The 17,578-nt window shown below is 49.3% G+C and overlaps 1 protein-coding gene across 1 annotated transcript in view; it reads right to left on the bottom strand.

The window, feature by feature from the left end:
* MAP4K5 (mitogen-activated protein kinase kinase kinase kinase 5) overlaps positions 1-8,864 on the bottom strand; it is a 64,681-nt gene extending 55,817 nt beyond the window's left edge. Inside the window, exon 1 of the mRNA XM_059850692.1 lies at positions 8,517-8,864. Coding sequence (XP_059706675.1) covers positions 8,517-8,624 — 108 coding nt within the window. The 5' untranslated portion in view covers positions 8,625-8,864. The remainder of the gene's footprint in view (positions 1-8,516) is intronic.
* Between the last annotated feature and the right edge of the window lie 8,714 nt (positions 8,865-17,578).

The following is a 17,578-nucleotide window of genomic DNA, read 5'->3' as shown; positions in this document are numbered from 1 at the left end:
CTGGGGACTGTCTGAGGTCTGGGCTGTGAACATTACAAGGAACACATCAAATTCTCTCCCTTCACTCACTGCAGACCCAAATGCTTCAAAATTTCAGCTGCTGTTGTTTCCCAGCCCCTCATAAATAAAACACAAATACCTGAAGCTGTTCCATCACTGAGAGCAAGGAGCACCCCCCAGGCACTGCTTCTGTCAAATATTAATTCTTTTAGTTCTATCAAGAGAAAATACATCCATAAAAGATGGTATTGCCCCACCTTTATTCTTTTTACCTACCCTGTTTACATCTCTGTGCCTCTACAAGAGACTTTACCATTTATCTTCCTTTGGGATTAATGACTAAATCCCCCAAACATTTTTGGGAGCCTGGTGTTTATAATTCAGCTCTGATCTTGCATGTCTGTACATTAAACAGCAAGTTAAGGCACACAAACTCAATTCTTTATTGCTTCAACAGCAATGATCAGCAAAAAAATCACCCACACAGCTGAGAACAGGACAAAAATACTGCTTTTTGGGGTGGATCCTCAGAAATACTGCTTTTTGGGGTGGATCCTCAGAAATACTGCTTTTTGGGGTGGATCTTCACAAATAGAGGTTTTTTGGGGTGGATCCTCACAAATACTGCTTTTTGGGGTGGATCTTCACAAATAGAGTTTTTTTGGGGTGGATCCTCATAAATACAGCTTTTTGGAGTGATCTTCACAAATACAGTTTTTTGGAGTGATCTTCACAAATACAGTTTTTTGGAGTGATCTTCACAAATACAGCTTTTTGGAGTGATCTTCACAAATACAGCTTTTTGGAGTGATCTTCACAAATACAGTTTTTTGGAGTGATCTTCACAAATACAGCTTTTTGGGGTAGACTATCCACTCAAATGTAAGAAGTTATGCCTTTAATGCTGCACAAGACAAAGCTACTCAAAAAAAAAAGGAAAAAACAAACCAAAAAACCCTTAAGAATGATTCCTTATCAATAAGACAAGAGAGTCCCCCTGTATTAATCTCGTCACTCAGAAGAAAAACAGCACTTAGCTTTCTGGAACATCTCAAAATTCACATTTCAAACACGCTACAGGTCCAGCTTTTTTCCCACTGAGCTGAAAATATGGTTCATTCAGCTTTCTTTTTCCAGACATTCTTTCCCCAGCCAAATCTTCCTCATCTCTATGAAAACATGAACCTCCTAGACACGACACTCATGCAGGAGACACAAAAATACACTTGGGGGAGGAGTAATCCCAACGTGCCAAGATATTAAAGCTGGCATTACAGATGCCATTTTGAAGGATCAGTAAATGCAGCAATTTTGGACACCAGGACTGTGTGCTCTGAGGGTACCCAGGACTATATTTGTACAATCTTTTTGCTATCTTTAGGAGAGTAAAGTCAGTGGAAACACACAGAGCAACACAAAGGATAAGGGATTAGGGAGAAGTATTGGGAGAGGACAATCCTGGAAGCAATTCTGTTGCTCAGCCTCCCATGTGCTCTTTCACTCAAGAGCTTCAAAGACATGGTCAAGCTGCAGCTCCTCCACAGTTTCCATCATGGAAAAAGGTAAGTTTTGGCTGAGGAGGACCTTGCAGACACTATCCACTGTGCTGGATGAAATGAATCACTCCAGCACTTGGGTGAAAGAGTTGAGAAAGCTGAAGAGCAGAACAGAAACCTCTCTGTGCCAAACTCACACATTTTTGTCCATCTAGGAAGGAAGGGTTTATCCAGCTTCCATATGTGATTTGTTATTGGGAATCCAGAATGGGATGGGGACCAGCATAACTCCCCAAATCCAAGGTGGCTGCGTCCACCAAACCTTGCTGAGTGTTCTACTGCTAGAAATCCTTCAGAAACTGGGAAAGAACTCTTCTAGCTTCTTTGGAAAATCAAAAATCTGAAAATCTAATGAAATGCAAAATGTGAGAAAGTCACAGAATCCCAGAATGATTTGGGATGATAGGGAATTTAACAACCAACTCATTCCACTCCCTGCCATGGGCAGGGGCAACTTCCACTATGTCAGCTTGCTTCAAGCCCCATCCAGCCCTGGCCTTCCAGGGATCCAGGGGCAGCCAGAGCTTCTCTGGGCACCCTGTGCCAGGGCCCCCCACCCTCCCAGCCAAGAATTTAATCCTAATATCCCATCTAACCCTGCCCTCTGCCAGTGTGAAGCCATTCCCTTTTATCTTATCACTCCACATCCTTGTGAAAAGCCTTGGCAACCTCAACCACCAGGCAGGGAGATTGCCTTGAGCTGAAGAAGAACTTCATGAATATGGAGATGTCCCTCTGAACTGCAATCACCTTGGGTGCTGCTGCCTCTGCTCTCCACTCCCAGCTGCAAGCAAGCAGCAGGTGCCAAACACAGCTAAAGGTAGCAGGGAAGGTTGTTTTTCCAGCTGGAATGAGCAGGGACAGTTGCTGGTGTCAGCAGAACGTGCTGCCAAACTCCGTCACGGCCTCGCTGACAGGAAGAGCTGCTCCCTCTGACAGGGATGATCTGTGAGCTTCCACCTCTGTGACAGAACTGGGGCTCAGCCACTCAGCCCAGAAATCCTGGAGGCTTCCCAGGTTATCCAAATGTTGGCAATGAACATGACCGCTGCATCTTCTGGAGACAGAGAGGAAGGAAGGAGATCCTGGCAGGCAAATGTTCTCAGCTTTGATCTCTTCTTCCCTCTCAGGTCTCTGCTCTTGGGGGTGAGTGCTGTGTGACCTGCACTGTTTGCTTCCTCTTAATGGACATCTCACATTGAGAAGAAATTATATTTTATTCATAGAATTCACAGAATTCACAGAATCACTGGGTTGGGAGAGACCTTCAAGATCATTGAGTCCAGCCCAGCCCCAACAGCTCAACTCAGCCCTGGCACCCAGTGCCACATCCAGGCTTTGTTAAACACACCCAGGGATGAGGACTCCACCACCTTCTCTATTTTTAAGATTTTGGAGAGTGCCTGGCTCCTCAAAGTAAGAGAAAGGAGAAATAACAGGGAAAACACTACTCCCACCATGTAACTTCCCATTAACACCAAGAATTCCAGAATGGTTTGGGCAGGAAGGAACATTAAAAATCATCCAGTTCCACCCCTGCCAGGGGCAGGGACACCTTCCACTGTCCCAGGGTGCTCCAAACCCATCCAACCTGGCCTTGGGCACTTCCAGGGGCAGCCAGAGCTTCTTTGGGCACCCTGTGCCAGGGCCTCACCACCCCCACAGAAAAGAATTCCTTCTGTATATCCAACCCTAATTTCCCTTCTTTCACTTTGAACCCATGACTCCTTGTCCTGTCACTACAGTTCCTAATAAACAGAAAAATGAGTGACAGGATATAATATTTAAAGCCAAACAGCTTGGAACATCCCACATCAAAGACCAAACCCTTAATAAGAAAAAATATTGCAAACATTTCAAATGGAAACCCAAAGGTTTCACCTTCCACTGCTGAATATCCTCACAGAGGGTGTCAACAAGCCACAGAGCATCTTAGTACTCAAAACAGAAATCCTACTGAGTGCATCCTGAAAGAAAAGCATCCCATTCCCCAGAAGAGGAACTCCACAGCAGCAAGAAAGAACTCAAGAGCCCTGGTTTGATGTCATTCCAAACACCATTCCTATGGAAAAAAGAGCACACAGAGCTCAGGCATGGCTACAGCAAACACTGCTGACCAGAGGGCTTTGATCTGCAGGGCAAGAGTGGAATCCCCCACATTACAGATGTTTTATGGCCATTTCTATGTGGAAGCAACAAATATTCCCCAGGGACAGAAGTGCTGAGTCAGGGATGGCCAAATCCAGTTGGTCTGCAGCTGCCAACACATGTTGGTATGAAGCTGGGAATCTGTGATTAAAAGCTGTCACAGCCATAACTGTTCTCTGGTATAAAAAAAAAAGCTTTAATACTCTGTTCTTAACCTGTTGACTCAAGCAGTAAAACACTGATAAAAAACTGATAAATTTTCATTATCTCAGAGATTAGAATGACATTGAGAATTATTTTCTAAACATCAATTCTCAACAGCCTTTGGCTGCACCAGGAATTAGAATCCAGAGCTCTGAGACACAAGGCAGTGACCACACAAGCAGAGTTGAAACCTGATTCAAACTGGACAGAGTCACACTTTGGAAAAAGAAAACACAAAGAAAGTAAAACAAATCTTTTTGTTGTTTGTTTTAAATTGAATTTGAGCAAAAAGTCTGCGTGTGCCACAATCCAATTTCATTGCTCGTTATTTTCCAGCAGCAGTTGGTGGCAAAACACTGCAGGCTTCTTCTAAGCTGATGCCTTTATTTGGTGCAGGAGATTAAAAAACAATGACAATAATCTCAAGAGAAGAGAGCAGGTGACTCCAGAAAGAATGAAATTTTCATGATACTCAATAAAAACGCACCCCTTGTTTACAGGCAGTTTCTGCCACGAATTGGGTGCATTCCTTGTCCCTTGTGCTTACTTTTCAAGAAAGCCACTGTGGCTCTGCTCACAATCCTGCTTGGAACAGCCCAAACAAGCCAGCTTTAGAATTGCTGCACAAGGTCATGTTTGATCATCGGGGAGCACAGACATCCCGCTATTCATCCCGGCCGGGGCTGCCGGGCCCGGCACTTCCACGGCTCCCAGCTCAGCTGCCAAACAACAGCCTTCAACAAGGATGGATTTACATCCAGCTACATCAACCACCCTTTTGTTCCCCTCTGCAGAAGCAAGGAGCAGTTAAAACTCTGTTTGGGGCACTTGGAATGAAACACACAAAAAGCCGAGCCCTGGGAATGGTTTGGGGTGGGAGAGACCTGAAATCCCATCCCATTCCAGCCCTGCCATGGCAAGGACACTTCCACCATCCCAGGCTGCTCCAAGCCTCACCCAGCCTGGCTTGGACACTTGAATATTTCCCCTAAATCTCTCCATCAAACCTCTTCAGAGGCATGAATAAACACTCCAATAAAAAATCCATACAGGAATCTCAGCAAGGACGAGCAGCAGGAAATCATCCCCTGAATTCAAGTCCTGTTTTCCAAAGCCCCTTGAGGACACCAAGATCCACAATTGCACACAAGCAAATGACTGGATGTTGTGATGCAACCAAATTCCACAAGTTAAGCAAAACAGCCCAGTCTTCTGCTACTCCAAGTACTTCCAGAAAATACCATGGAGGGCAGGAACTTGTGATGATCCAGCTGATGGTGTGACCTCGGTATCAACCCAGCCTTAAACAAATTAGGGCTACAAAGCCCTACTGAAAAGCTGCAGGTTCACTCACGGGTCATGCTGGTGTGAAAACCCATCCTGGGAAACATCTAACCACGCTGGGAATTTACCTGGGATGGGATCTGACCAGCCACTTCCCACTGCTGGAGGTTAAATTCCATTTACAGTCTCCAGCAGCTTTTTAAAATGTTCTGCTCCAAGACCCCAGTCAAATGTGTGTTTCTTCATTAACCACACATAACAACTATTTCAGCATGAAACAGATGCATTTCAGAACTTCTGAATGCAAACAGAACAGATTGATGTCATTTTTAAACACTGCCTTGAGATTTTAATTTTTACGACCACGGTGGGAAGACCTTTCCAGGAAAGCCAGATTAGAGAGACACTGGGGACATAAAAATGCTATTTTTTAAACAGCACATTATTAAGTTTCAGTTCTCATCTTTGTTATTACAACCTCTTCCACGAGTCAATAATACAAGATATCTTGGTGCAATGCTGTGAGGGATAAATTATTCCAATGGTTTTATATTAATATCCTCTATTAAAAAGAAAAAAAAGCCTTCCCACCACAGATGAGACAACTAACAAGTCAGGATTGTAATGGAAATTACTTCCAAGACTGCTAGACACAAACTTGGATCTATTTACACAGGCTGTGAATAGACAAGAGTTTATTTACAGATGGTTTCTCCCCAGCCCTGAAATGCATTTTGGGGAAAAAAGATATTAAAACAACATCAACAATCCAGCACTTAGGAGCAATCCTACAATCAGCCATTGTGTGCCATGTGACAGACAAGAGAAATAAACCCCACAAACACTAAGAAAACACATCTCTGTTCAAAGCTTTCATGGTAGTAATGAAAAGCAAAGTGGGCAGGAGAATTTTGGAAAAGCCTTTAAATATTCTTCTGTAACCTAAGAGTGAAGATAAATATTTGCTTAACCTCCACCTTCACCATCCAAAAAAGAGCCAATTACTCTAAAAGCTACCAAATGCCCCAAGAAGAATTTAAAGCATTAACCACAACCACCAAAAAGCATCTGAGGAAGAGGCAGATGTCCCACAATCAGAGAGGCTGCCTGGCTTAGACATCCCAAAAACAACTGGACTGGAGATGCTGGTGACTCATTATTAGTGAAGGAGCAGAGAAACCACTTGAAGAGGTGAGGGGAAAATTCCATTTTAATTTAAGAGCCCTCTCTAGCAAACCCTTCCCGAGCTCTGCAACATAAAAACACTTGGATATTCACTAATAAATTCATTTTATAACCACTTCCGACAGCCCTCAGCCAGCACAAGATGTGCCATCTGCACTGAGACTCACCAGGGCTAAGAAAAATAGAAGTACAATGTTTATACATTAAGTCCTTTCAAGAAAATAAGGTTTACCTTACTTTTAAAATTACCATAACATCAATGACTTTAAAAAATAAAGTTTGCTGTGCAGATTTGTCATAAGAGGCAGTGCCATCTGATTCAGTATTCCCTCGAGACAGTTCCTGCTGCAGGCCTTTACAAAAACAAAGAGCAAACCAATGACCTAGAAACAAATGCAGCCTCTCAAACTCCTTTAAACTCATTAACTTTATACTCGCTTCGGACTCATAACAGCTCCTGAAACTCCTGCCAGCAACTCGGACTGAAATTTGCCAGGCTGCACGAGGAGCAAGTTTGGGTTTACTCCTTATCTGAAAGCGTTTCAGGAGTAGAAGGAGCATTTTTCACGAGCCAGAGAGAGGAGGAGGGGGCAGAGGGCTGTGGTTTTTTTGTTTCGAGGGGATGGATGTGTTTACATGGCACGGAGCAGAGCCATGCATCCAGCCCAGCTCCGGAAGCGGAAGCTGGATGACATGTCAGCACAGCTCTCCACTAATTACCAGGATAATGAGAAGCAGAATATTTCTTTTTCCACAAAGAGATGACACAAAAACACTTCCCTGCAATGCAACTAGTTATTTCTTGTCGTGCTGCCTGGTTATTTCTTGTCGTGCTGCCCTGCACTGGGCAGGCACACACAAACAAAGCAGCTCAAGGTAGGCAGAGTTCCAGATTTCTGACAGTTGAAATGTTCTTTTAAAGGATTTAGTGGTAGAATCCCTAGGAAAGAACTTGACTGATCTGTGCACAGCACTGTAGGATTAAAAAAAATAAAAGAGGAAGGTAAATGTGCACCATGAAAACTTTTAAAAATAACTCCCTGAGGTCATAAGTAACCATTTCAAAGGGGTGGTGGGAACAGGATCCATCCATAAAACTTCAATTTGAACATTAGCAAAGAGCCCTCCCCCAGCAGGAGCAATTACTGCTGCCTTTCATGTGGCACAGTAACACACCTTCCCTTGCACGCTTGGCTGTGTCAGGTCTATTTTAAACACACTCAACAGCACTACAAAGGCAAACATCCCACAGCTCCCTCCCCGTGCAGCTGAACACGCACATTGCCAAGCACAGGTTGAAAACTTTGAGGCTTTCTTTATAATTCACCCAGCCCTAAAAGCTGCTGAGCATCCCTGAGGTGTGAGGAACATCCCTGAGGTGTGAGGAACATCCCTGAGGTGTGAGGACAGGGCTCACACGAGAAGAACACACCGCTGCCTGCGCCTCCTGTCCCCCACACCCGTGGGTCTGCTCATGTGAGCACCAACATGGAATTCCAGAATCCCAGAATGGTTTGGCTTGCAAGGAACCTAAAAGATCACCCAGTTCCAACTCCCTGCCATGGACAGGGGCACTTTTTGTATGCACCATTCCAAGAGCATCTACTTGATGTGCTGCACTAACTCTACCTCGTGCTGCAGCTCCGTTCCAGCTTCTGAAGAGCTTTAATCTGCTTCTGCCTTTCACGGGCTATTATTAACCTCGGGGATAAAGTGGCACCCTTTTAATCAGGTGCTTTAACTGGATGCGTTCTGCAAACAGGTACAGCCAAGAGATATCCTCTAGCTCCTGGGGCAGTAACGTGGGAAGAACCGCCTGCGATATTCACCAAACCTCCAAGAAGGGCAGCGGTGAGAGAGAACCTTCTCTGGTGCTGCAAGCACAGAATCCCAGGATGGTCTGGGTTGGAAGGAACCTTAAAGACCTCATTCAGTCAAACCCCTCGCCATGGGCAGGGACACCTTTCACCATCCCAGGCTGCTCCGAGCCCCGGTGCAACCCGGCCTGGGGCACTTGCAGGGATGGCCGCAGCCTCCCTGGGCACCGCGTGCCAGGGCCTCACCTCCCTCACGTTCAATCCTTCTCCACACAAGCAGGAATCCTCCGGCTGTGCCAGAGGCGGCCCCCCCGCCGCTCACCTTGTACACGTCGCCGTAGGTGCCGCTCCCCACCCGCTGGATCAGCTCGTAGTCTTGCTGCGGGTTCCGCCTCAGGATATCGCCGCTGGCCCGCGCCGCCGGCTCCATGTCCAGCGCCGCGTCCCCGCCGGCCCCGGGATGCTCCTACCGCGGCGGCCCCCGGCCCATGGCTCCTGCGGCGGCAACGGCGGCTCAGGGGGGCTCCGGGCGGCCCAGACAAAGGCGGGCGGGCGGCCGCGCCCTCCGCGGCTCCCGGGGCTCCTCGGGGCAACCAGGAAGAGCCGGAGCGGGCGGGGAGCGAGGCCGGGCGGGGAGGGAGCTCCGGTGCCGCCGGCGCTGCGGCCCGTCCGCCGGGGCGGCCAGGCCGGGCCGGCTCCTACCTGCGCGCCGCAGCCCTTTGTCCCGCCGGGGAGGGAGGGACGGAGGGGGAGCACCGCCACCGCCGCCTCCTCCTCCTTTTCCTCCTCCTCCTCCTTCTCCTCCTCCTTCTCGTTCTCCTTCCGCGGCCGAGCCGGGCCGGGTTCGCTCGGCTCGGGACGGGACGGGCCGGCAGCGCCTCCGCGCCGCCGCAGCGCCCCGGAGCGGCCAAGGCGGGCCCCGCTCCGAGCCCGGCCCCGCTCCGAGCCCGGCCCCGCTCCGAGCCCGGCCCCGCTCCGAGCCCGGCCCCGCTCCGAGCCCGGCCCCGCTCCGAGCCCGGCCCCGCTCCGAGCCCGGCCCAGCCCCGCTCCGAGCCCGGCCCAGCCCCGCTCCCGGCTCGGCCCCGCTCCGCTCCTGCCCGGCCCCGCTCCGGGAACCGCTGCCGTGGGGCTGTTACGGGGCGCTGCCCTCCCCGCGGCCCGACGGCTGCCGCGTCAAGGTTTTATGGAATCCCAGCGTGGTTTTGGTTGGGAGGGAGCTTAAAAGCCATCCTGATCCATCCCCCGCCGTGGCAGGGACACCTTCCACTAGACCAGGGTGCTCCAAGCCCTGTCCAACCTGGTCTTGGACACTTCCAGGGACCCAGGGGCAGCCACAGTCTGCTCTGTGCCAGGGTGTCACCCTCACTCTCACAGCCAAGAATTTCTTCCCAATATCCAACTTAAATCTTCCCTTCCCAGCTTAAAGCCATTCCCTGGGTCCTGTCCCTCCATCCCTTGTCCCCAGTCCCTCTCCAGCTCTCCTGGAGCCCCTTCAGGCCCTGCCAGGGGCTCTGAGCTCTCCCTGGAGCCTTCTCCTCTCCAGGTGAGCACCCCCAGCTCTCCCAGCCTGGAGCAAAGGGGTTCCAGCCCTTGGAGCATCTTTGTGCCTCTTCTGACCCTGTTCCAACAGGGCTTTGTTGTGGAGGGAGAAGTGCAGGTACGGGCAGGGCTTTCAGCCTGTACCCCTTGGTTTGAGGCTGGAAGAAAGCTCCCAGGTTGGCTTCACCACCTATATTTTATATATCTCTATCCATATATCTGCTTATACCAAACACCAGCCTGAGTTTTCCATCTTTCACACCAGAGACTGGGATACTTCCCAAGAGACTCGAGAGGAGAAAGAAAAGGAGGAAGAAGGCAAGGATGATGTAGGACTGATCTGGATTGCAGCCTTGCAGGCACATCATGTAATCCTTCTCATGGGCTAATCAGGTACTGTGGCATTTAGCTTTGTGGGTAACCAGTGCCATGAAAGTCACACCAGAATCACCTCAGACTTGTTGGGACTTGTCTCCCTGAGCTCCCTAAGTCAAAAAAGCTTCTGTGAGCCTGCAAAGGGGAAAGCATTTATAGCTGCCTTTCCCAATTATTTTCAGCAAAGCAGCTGAAATTCTGGGCAAAGCTCACCCATGGTCTCTGAAATGAATGCTGAACAATTTAAGAAGCCCAAAGGTGGGGATAGGGAGTTAGAGGAATGCTGGAATTTGCAGTAGCACTAACTGCAAGGAGAATAATTAGGGCCTGGAAGGAGGTGTGATTTTCTAGGCGTAAAAACTACCACATACTCAGAGCAGGAAATACATCTGCAGAAGTTAGGTAGAAAAAAATTCAAATGGATGCCAGATGTAGGAGTCTCTAGTGTCCAGGATTGCTTATTTCAGAACAGATTCTGCTTCTTTGGCAGCCACAGAGCCCAGGCAAGCCCAATATAGTCTAATGACAATGTAGCCAAGCACTGATCCTGGGTTTAAAATGGAGCCTGGGCTTTGAACTTGCTCTTACATTTGGAAATCCCACATGCAGTACCTGACAGAGTGGTGTGGATTGCATAAGATTTTCCTTCAAACCACAGGCTCCATAGCAGACTTCACTGGGATCTGTGGTGCTTTAGGTTCAACTCAGAGGCATCGTGTGCAGACTCCTGGGAATTGCATAGTGGCCTCTGGGTTTATTGGGATTTATTTATGGGCTCGTTTGGGCTGCAAAATGTAACCTGCCCCACCTCCCAGAAACAGGAGAGCTCAGGGCTGCTCACTTAAAGAGATTCCCATTTAATTTCCCCTTGTGCTCTCCAAGCCTTCTGCATCCTGTACGTCCTTTCCAACATAAATACCTAAGTTTTCCTGAACCCCCAACAAACAAGAAACTATTTACCCTTTAGAGAGCTGTATTTCCTCAAGTGATTTTTAACAAAGCAATTACCTTTCCCCTCATAAATCAGCTTCCTGTGCTCCCGATAGGGAGCTGTTTGTGCCCTTTTTCTTTCCCCTTCCTCAGCTGATGCTTTTCACTCTGCTGACTTGCTGCTCCTGACAAGCCATGGGATGACAGCACAGCAAAAAGGACATTTCATTTTCCAGTGGCAGATGGTGCATTAAGACTTGGCCTCCTGGAACACCTCTCAGATCTGAGGGGCTGCAATTCACTGCAAAAGCTGCTGTATTTAGTCCTTGCTGGGTTAAGTTTCACTTCCCACCTGGAGGTGCAGTTTCTCATCCCAGCTTGTCAGTGGTGGAGAGTGAGCTCTCTGAGCTTTAATCCACCTTTCCCAGCTCGGTTCCCTGCTGGAAGAACATCAGGGAGGTGTCCATAGATAAAAGCAGCACTGGGACTGGATTATTGTTACCATTTCATCATTAGGAAAATGGAGGAAAATGAGGAAACTGCCTGAAATTGTGCCAGGAGAGGCTGAGGTTGGATATTAGGGAAAATCTCTTCAGGGAAAGGGTGGTCAGGCATTGTTTGTCCAGAGCAGTGGTGGAGACCATCCCTGGAGGGTGACAAGAGCAGTGTTAAGGTGGCACTTGGGGACATGAGTCAGTGATGACCATGGCAGTTCTGAGATAAGGCTTGGGCTCAATAGTCTTAAAGGGCTTTTCCAACCTTAATGATTTAATTAATGATTCTAATGAGTTCTGCAGAGTTTTCAGTGCAAGACATGGACCCTGTGCCCTGGCAGGCCCATGCTCCTGAGCACACACTGCATTTTCCACCCCAGACCACGCTGCTTTTCTGGTCAAGCGTGTTCAGGAATGTGCTTTTATGCAGCATCTTCCATCTGAACAGGTCGCAGCCTTAAAAGGAATGTTAAGTGGTTTTACATAAGGCATTCCGTGGGTTTGGAGAATGTGATCTGTTTGTGCTGCAGTCTGAGGAGGAAGAACAGCCACGAGACACCGAGGAGCACCAGGTAACGTGGCTGCAGAGCTGGAGGAATCTCTAACTGAGCAAGATAATAAAGGTGGTTTTAAAAACAGTGAAAAGACTTCGACCCTCCTGGGTTTTTTTGACTACTAAAATATCTTTAATTTTACACAGGCCAACAAACTCTCATGGAAGGCATTCATAACTGCTGCAGCACCTTTCCTATGATTTGAATTTTTTTTTTTTTTTAAGTTTGTGTTTGTATTTTCAGGCTGGTTTGTATTTTCAGGCTGGTTTTCCTCCCCAGTGGAACACACACTTGTTTCACCCAGGGCCACAAGTGAAGGGCCTGCAGTGGAGCCATTCCCAGGCTTTCTGTGGACAATTTTCCACCCCTGAATCCAGTTCAGGATGCTGAACCTCATAAAGCTTCTTGGCATCCCTTTGGCATGAACAGCTTTCAGTGCTGTTCATGCTGCTTCACCTGCTCTGCTATCAGACTCCAGAATAAGAGGGATAGGGAGGATTTTGGGAGATCCTGAATGGTTTCTTGCTGTTGGAATGGCCCTTTGGGGGATAATTGGGATGGCAGCAGATGTGGACACGTGATGGCAAGTAAAAAAATACCTGCAAAAAAAAAAAAGAGCAGAAAGAGAGAGAAGTCCTGGGAAGATGGATGGAGAGAACAGAGCCAAGGGCAAGAGAAGGAGGGATGTTTCTTATGTCCAGCTTGGGAATTCACTTGCTCAAGGAAACATCAGTCTGCCATAGACTGAGGATCTCTCCAGGGGTTGTGCTGAGATGCTGTGGGAAGAGAGAAAAGACACTGCAGGGAGGGAAAAGCCTTTTGTCCCTTGCAGGAGCAGGAGAATTGAAGGAGACACAGCTCAGCCCTGTGTGCAAGGGTTTGTTTTTCACGGAAGGAAGAGGGGCACTGTGGCTATACATTATTTTTGTGTCAGCCCGTTTACGTAGATGCATCTCAGGAGACTTTGCAGCTGATTGTGCTCTTTGCATTCAAAGGAAGGAAACCAGCTGGATGCCCTTCCCTCCCTTGAGCACGCACAGGAGGGCAGAGGTGAGACCAGACAGCAACTGCTCAGCACAAGGATGCAGGAAAATGTGGCCATTTCCATGAAAAACAGCGTTAAAAAGGGAAATTCAGAGCACTGCCTGGAAACCTGGCTGCTTCCCCTGTTTCCAGGTGCACCAACCTGGCTGGAACATTTTGCAAGTATCCTGCTGAATCATCCAGGCAGGTGGATTTGGTTGGTTCTGCCAAGAGGAGCTGGAAGCCTTTTTCTGGCTGAGGTGTATCTACAGGGGGAAATCCTAGAAACAAACTTGGCACACACAGATTTTGGCTCGGGCTCACTAAAGCCACGTTGCAAACAAAAAGGAGGCTGGTGAGGAAGGATGTTTTCAATGGTGTCCATCTGCCTGTCAGTGCAGGAAAGAGGGGACAAATTAAAAACAGCATCGGAAATAGATGGGAAGTTTGGCTTAGGAGAGATTCTCTCTCTGCCTTGCTGACCTCTAAATTGTAGAATCATGGTATTACCCTGAGGATCATCCAGTTCAACTCCTGGCCCTGCACAGACACCCCAAAAATCCCACTCTGGGCCTGAGAGCTCTCCTGGAGCTCTGGCAGCTTTGGGAACATGACCATTCCCTGGGGAGCCCCACCACACTCTGGGGAAAGAACCTTTTCCTAAAAAAGAGAAATAAGAGGATCACAGTCAGATGGTGCACAGGCAGCCACCGAGGTAAAACCAGGCCTGGGCTGGTGATTCTTCATCTCCATGTTTATTTTATTCTTAAGTAGCTCCTTTAGTTTATGGAGCATCTTCCAGAAGGAAGAACCTCCACACTGATTGATTAAACAAGTCATTCAATTAACTGCTGGAATTCTGTCTCCTCCACAGTGAAATACCTCTGTGCAGCCCTAGTGTGCAATCCTGTTTACAGAAGCAGCAAAGATAATTCCTTTGGCTGCACAGCCCGTGTAAATGTAGGCGGTCACAGCACAATTTGGGGTGAGAAATGGGAGCTGCAGGAATAGCAGGATTTCCTAAGCAACAAAGATCTGCTCCACTTTAAATATTTCAGGAAGAAAAAAAAAGAAAAATCAAACAACTGAAAGATGTCAGGAAGGTTTTAGCTTCAGGACCAGGGAAAAAGCTGATTCAGTTTTATCCCTTTTTGGTATTTCCAAGGCCTCCTAACCCTAGAATAAGGGTACAAAAATGAAACCAGCGATGAGGAATCCCTGCCAGGCAATGTCACCACCAGGGAGACATCCCCCTGCAATGCTCTTCAGACACATTTGACATCTAGATCCCTTTGACTTTCCCACACAACTCATCAGAAGCAGTGAAAGAGCAAACCCCGAGAAGGCAGAATAACAAAAACTAAACGAACACATCCCAGACCCTCAGCTAACCACTGCAAGAACAGATCTGTCACCCAGGGGCTCAGGCCAAGGAAAACTGGTGGGGATGGCAGCGTTTTCCTCAGCAGCAAGTCCCAGCGAGCCCGTGGTGGCACCTGAGCAAGAGCAGAGCCTTGGCAGCGTCCCTTTGGCACCTCTTACATAAGCGTTGCACAACGTGCCCGGGTTCTGTTTGCAGAGGGCTGGGGATATGAAAAGCAACTGGAAATGCTGCCTGGGTAAGTGGGACATCAAATCAAGGTAAATTATGAAACTGCTCCTGCCAGTGGAATGCAGGATGGATTTAAATCCAGGTTTTCTCCAAATTCTGGGGCCTTTCCTGCGCTGGATCTCATGGTGTTGAACTCCAGCTGTGTTCTCCCTCTGTGGGGTATTTTCTCTTTTTGCCTTTTCTCCATTTAGCATCGTTTTTACTCAAGAATTCTTCCAGTCCATGACCATTCAGCACATCTGCTGTAAAACCAGCTCTTTGTGAGCTGGCAACTTGGGCAGCAAGAATGTAAAGATGCTTCCTAGGAAGGGCTGCTTGCAAGTGGGAAAATAAAGGAAAGATGAATAGGTGGAGAGAAGGGATGGATAAAAAAGAACAAATATGCTGAGTCACTCTCTGGAAAAGAAGATCACCCCCCTGACTTGGGATCATAGGAAATAATGCAGGAAAAGGCCTTGGGAGTTCATGCAGACAATCCCCACAGCACAGCACAGCACAGGATCAAACCTCTCTGCTTTTCTCTCTGACTGGGATACCATGTGCCATAATGGCAAGAGAAAAGGAGAAAATGCCAATAAATGGGGCAGTACAAGCTTGACCTTAGCAGCAATTCTCAAAGGGATGAGGAAAACAGGACCTGAGCGCATCTAAGTTTAATTAGACTTTTAAATTAACATGTTTCCTTTTCCATCCTCTATGTTTTTTCCCTCCCCTGTCCATTTCCCAGCTGTTTTTCTTTTAATCTCCTCTTCCAACCTATCTGAACGCCTCTGACAGTGCCCAGTGAAAGAAATCCCTCCTCACAACACCTGTCTCCTCTCTGCTGCACTGAAGCAGCTACAGGCACGTGCAATCTCAGGGATTCTTTATAAAATTACCCTGATGAAGCTTCTGCAAAGCCCAGTGAGCTCCTCGTGGTCGCAATGCCCAGCAGGGGTGGGCAGGATTCAGCTGTCTGCCACGTGAGAGAGCCAAAATTACATGTTTCCTTCTGATGCTGTAAACACAGGGAAGAGGCCAACGGGAGGCAGTCAGAGTGTTGGAGGAGGCACTCAGGAATGAAGTATCAGCATATCAATGGGAGCACAACACCACATGGCTTTGGTACACATCAGACGCCTGGAACTGAAGATTGGTTCGTTTCTCAGTGTTCTTCCTGCTGTCAGGAGTGAAGAGCAGATCCTGCTGGCTCCTGTGAATCCAACAAAGCTGGATGGTCACTGGCTCTCCCTGACTGCTGTGGGCCAGAGTGCAGAAATGATCAGCATTCACCCAAAATCTCCTCTTGCAGATACAATCTGGGGCTCGGTTCCCTTCCCATCCTGCCAGATTTTGTCCCTCTGGTGACCACCACATTTCCACAGTTTAAACAGCTGATCTTTGAGTGCTGTGCCACGTGTCTTCCAAAGAGCACTGGGCTCTGGCTTCAGAGTCAGGTCGATTCCAGCAGCTTGTTGGTACCAAGAGTGTGGACAAACAGTAGCTGAGGACAAGCGTGTGCACTCCCATGCTGGTCCACATGGAGTGGGTGGGAGTGGGCAAGCTCCCTGTGGGGCCCAGACAGCCAAACACAGCATGGGCTGCAGCCCAGCAGGGTGGGCAGGAGGTTGAGGGAGGGGATTATTCCCCTCTGCTCTGCTTTTGTGCAGTGCTGCCTCCAGCTCTGGGGCCCCCAACATGAGAAGAAAGTGGAGCTGCTGGAGCAAGTCCAGAAGAGGCACAGAAATGCTCTGAGGGCTGGAGCCCCTCTGCTCAGGAGCCAGGCTGGGAGAGCTGGAGGTGTTCACCTGGAGAAGAGAAGGCTCCAGGGAGAGCTCAGAGCCCCTGGAAGGGCCTAAAGGGGCTCCAGGAGAGCTGGAGAGGGACTGGGGACAAGGGATGGAGGGACAGGACCCAGGGGATGGCTTTAATCTGGGTTAGATGCGACATTGGGAAGGAATCCTGACTGGGAGGGTGGGGAGACCCTGGCACAGGCTACCCAGAACAGCTGTGGCTGCCCCTGGATCCCTGGAAGAGCCCAAGGCCAGGTTAGACAGGGCTTGGAGCAACCTGGGATAGGAGAACGTGAAGGAAAGGAAAGGACCCCCACCCATGACAGAGGATGAAATGAAATGAGCTTTAGGGTCCCTTCCAACCCAGACCATTCTGGGATTCTGTGTTATCAGCTGTGCTGCATTTAAATCCTCCCCAGAAGCGTCCAAGTCCAGCCCTTACCCTTTTTGCATCCTTTTTGCCCCATCTGCATGTTTCTCCTGCTGCCTGCACAGGTGGAATTGGGGAGCAGGGCCTGGCTGACCCCACCCCAGGGCAGAATCCCTGTGATGATTTCTGGTTCCCTGGTTGTGCAGGGTTCCCCTCCCAGCCATGGCCCCTGGTGGGTGGGTGCCCACAGGGGTGCCCAGTGGCCCAGATGAGCCCCCCAGCTGCCCTGCCCTGGGGTGGATGTCTCCAGCATGTGGGTGCCTCCAAGCGTACCCAGTGCGCCCAGGTTTGGATACTCCAGCTGTGGGTGCCCCAACGATCCCAATGCTCTGGCAGGAATAACCTGGATGTTGGAGCAGCCTGTCTGCTGAGCCCCCCCATCCATACCCCCTGCATGGCCGCCGCTGGTGGTGCTCCCAGTCTGAGTGCCCTGGCAGGGCTACCCTGGATGTCGGATCCTCCTATCCGCGCTGAGCCCCCCACCACCACCACCCCCTCGGGAGGGAATTCAGCACCCACGGGGGTGCGGCTCGCCCCGCCCGCGAGGCCCCCCTGGCTGCGCGCACCCCGAGCAGCGCTGCCGGGCCAGCCCCGCGGGTGCCGTGGGCGGGTGCCCCGGCGGGCCGGGCCGTGCCGGGCCGTGCCGCGGTGCCGC

This window comes from Haemorhous mexicanus, chromosome 6, assembly GCF_027477595.1.
Source record: "Haemorhous mexicanus isolate bHaeMex1 chromosome 6, bHaeMex1.pri, whole genome shotgun sequence".
Lineage (NCBI taxonomy): Eukaryota > Metazoa > Chordata > Aves > Passeriformes > Fringillidae > Haemorhous > Haemorhous mexicanus.
The sequence above is the reverse complement of the archived record's forward strand: the minus strand, read 5'-3'. Positions and strand labels throughout refer to the sequence as shown.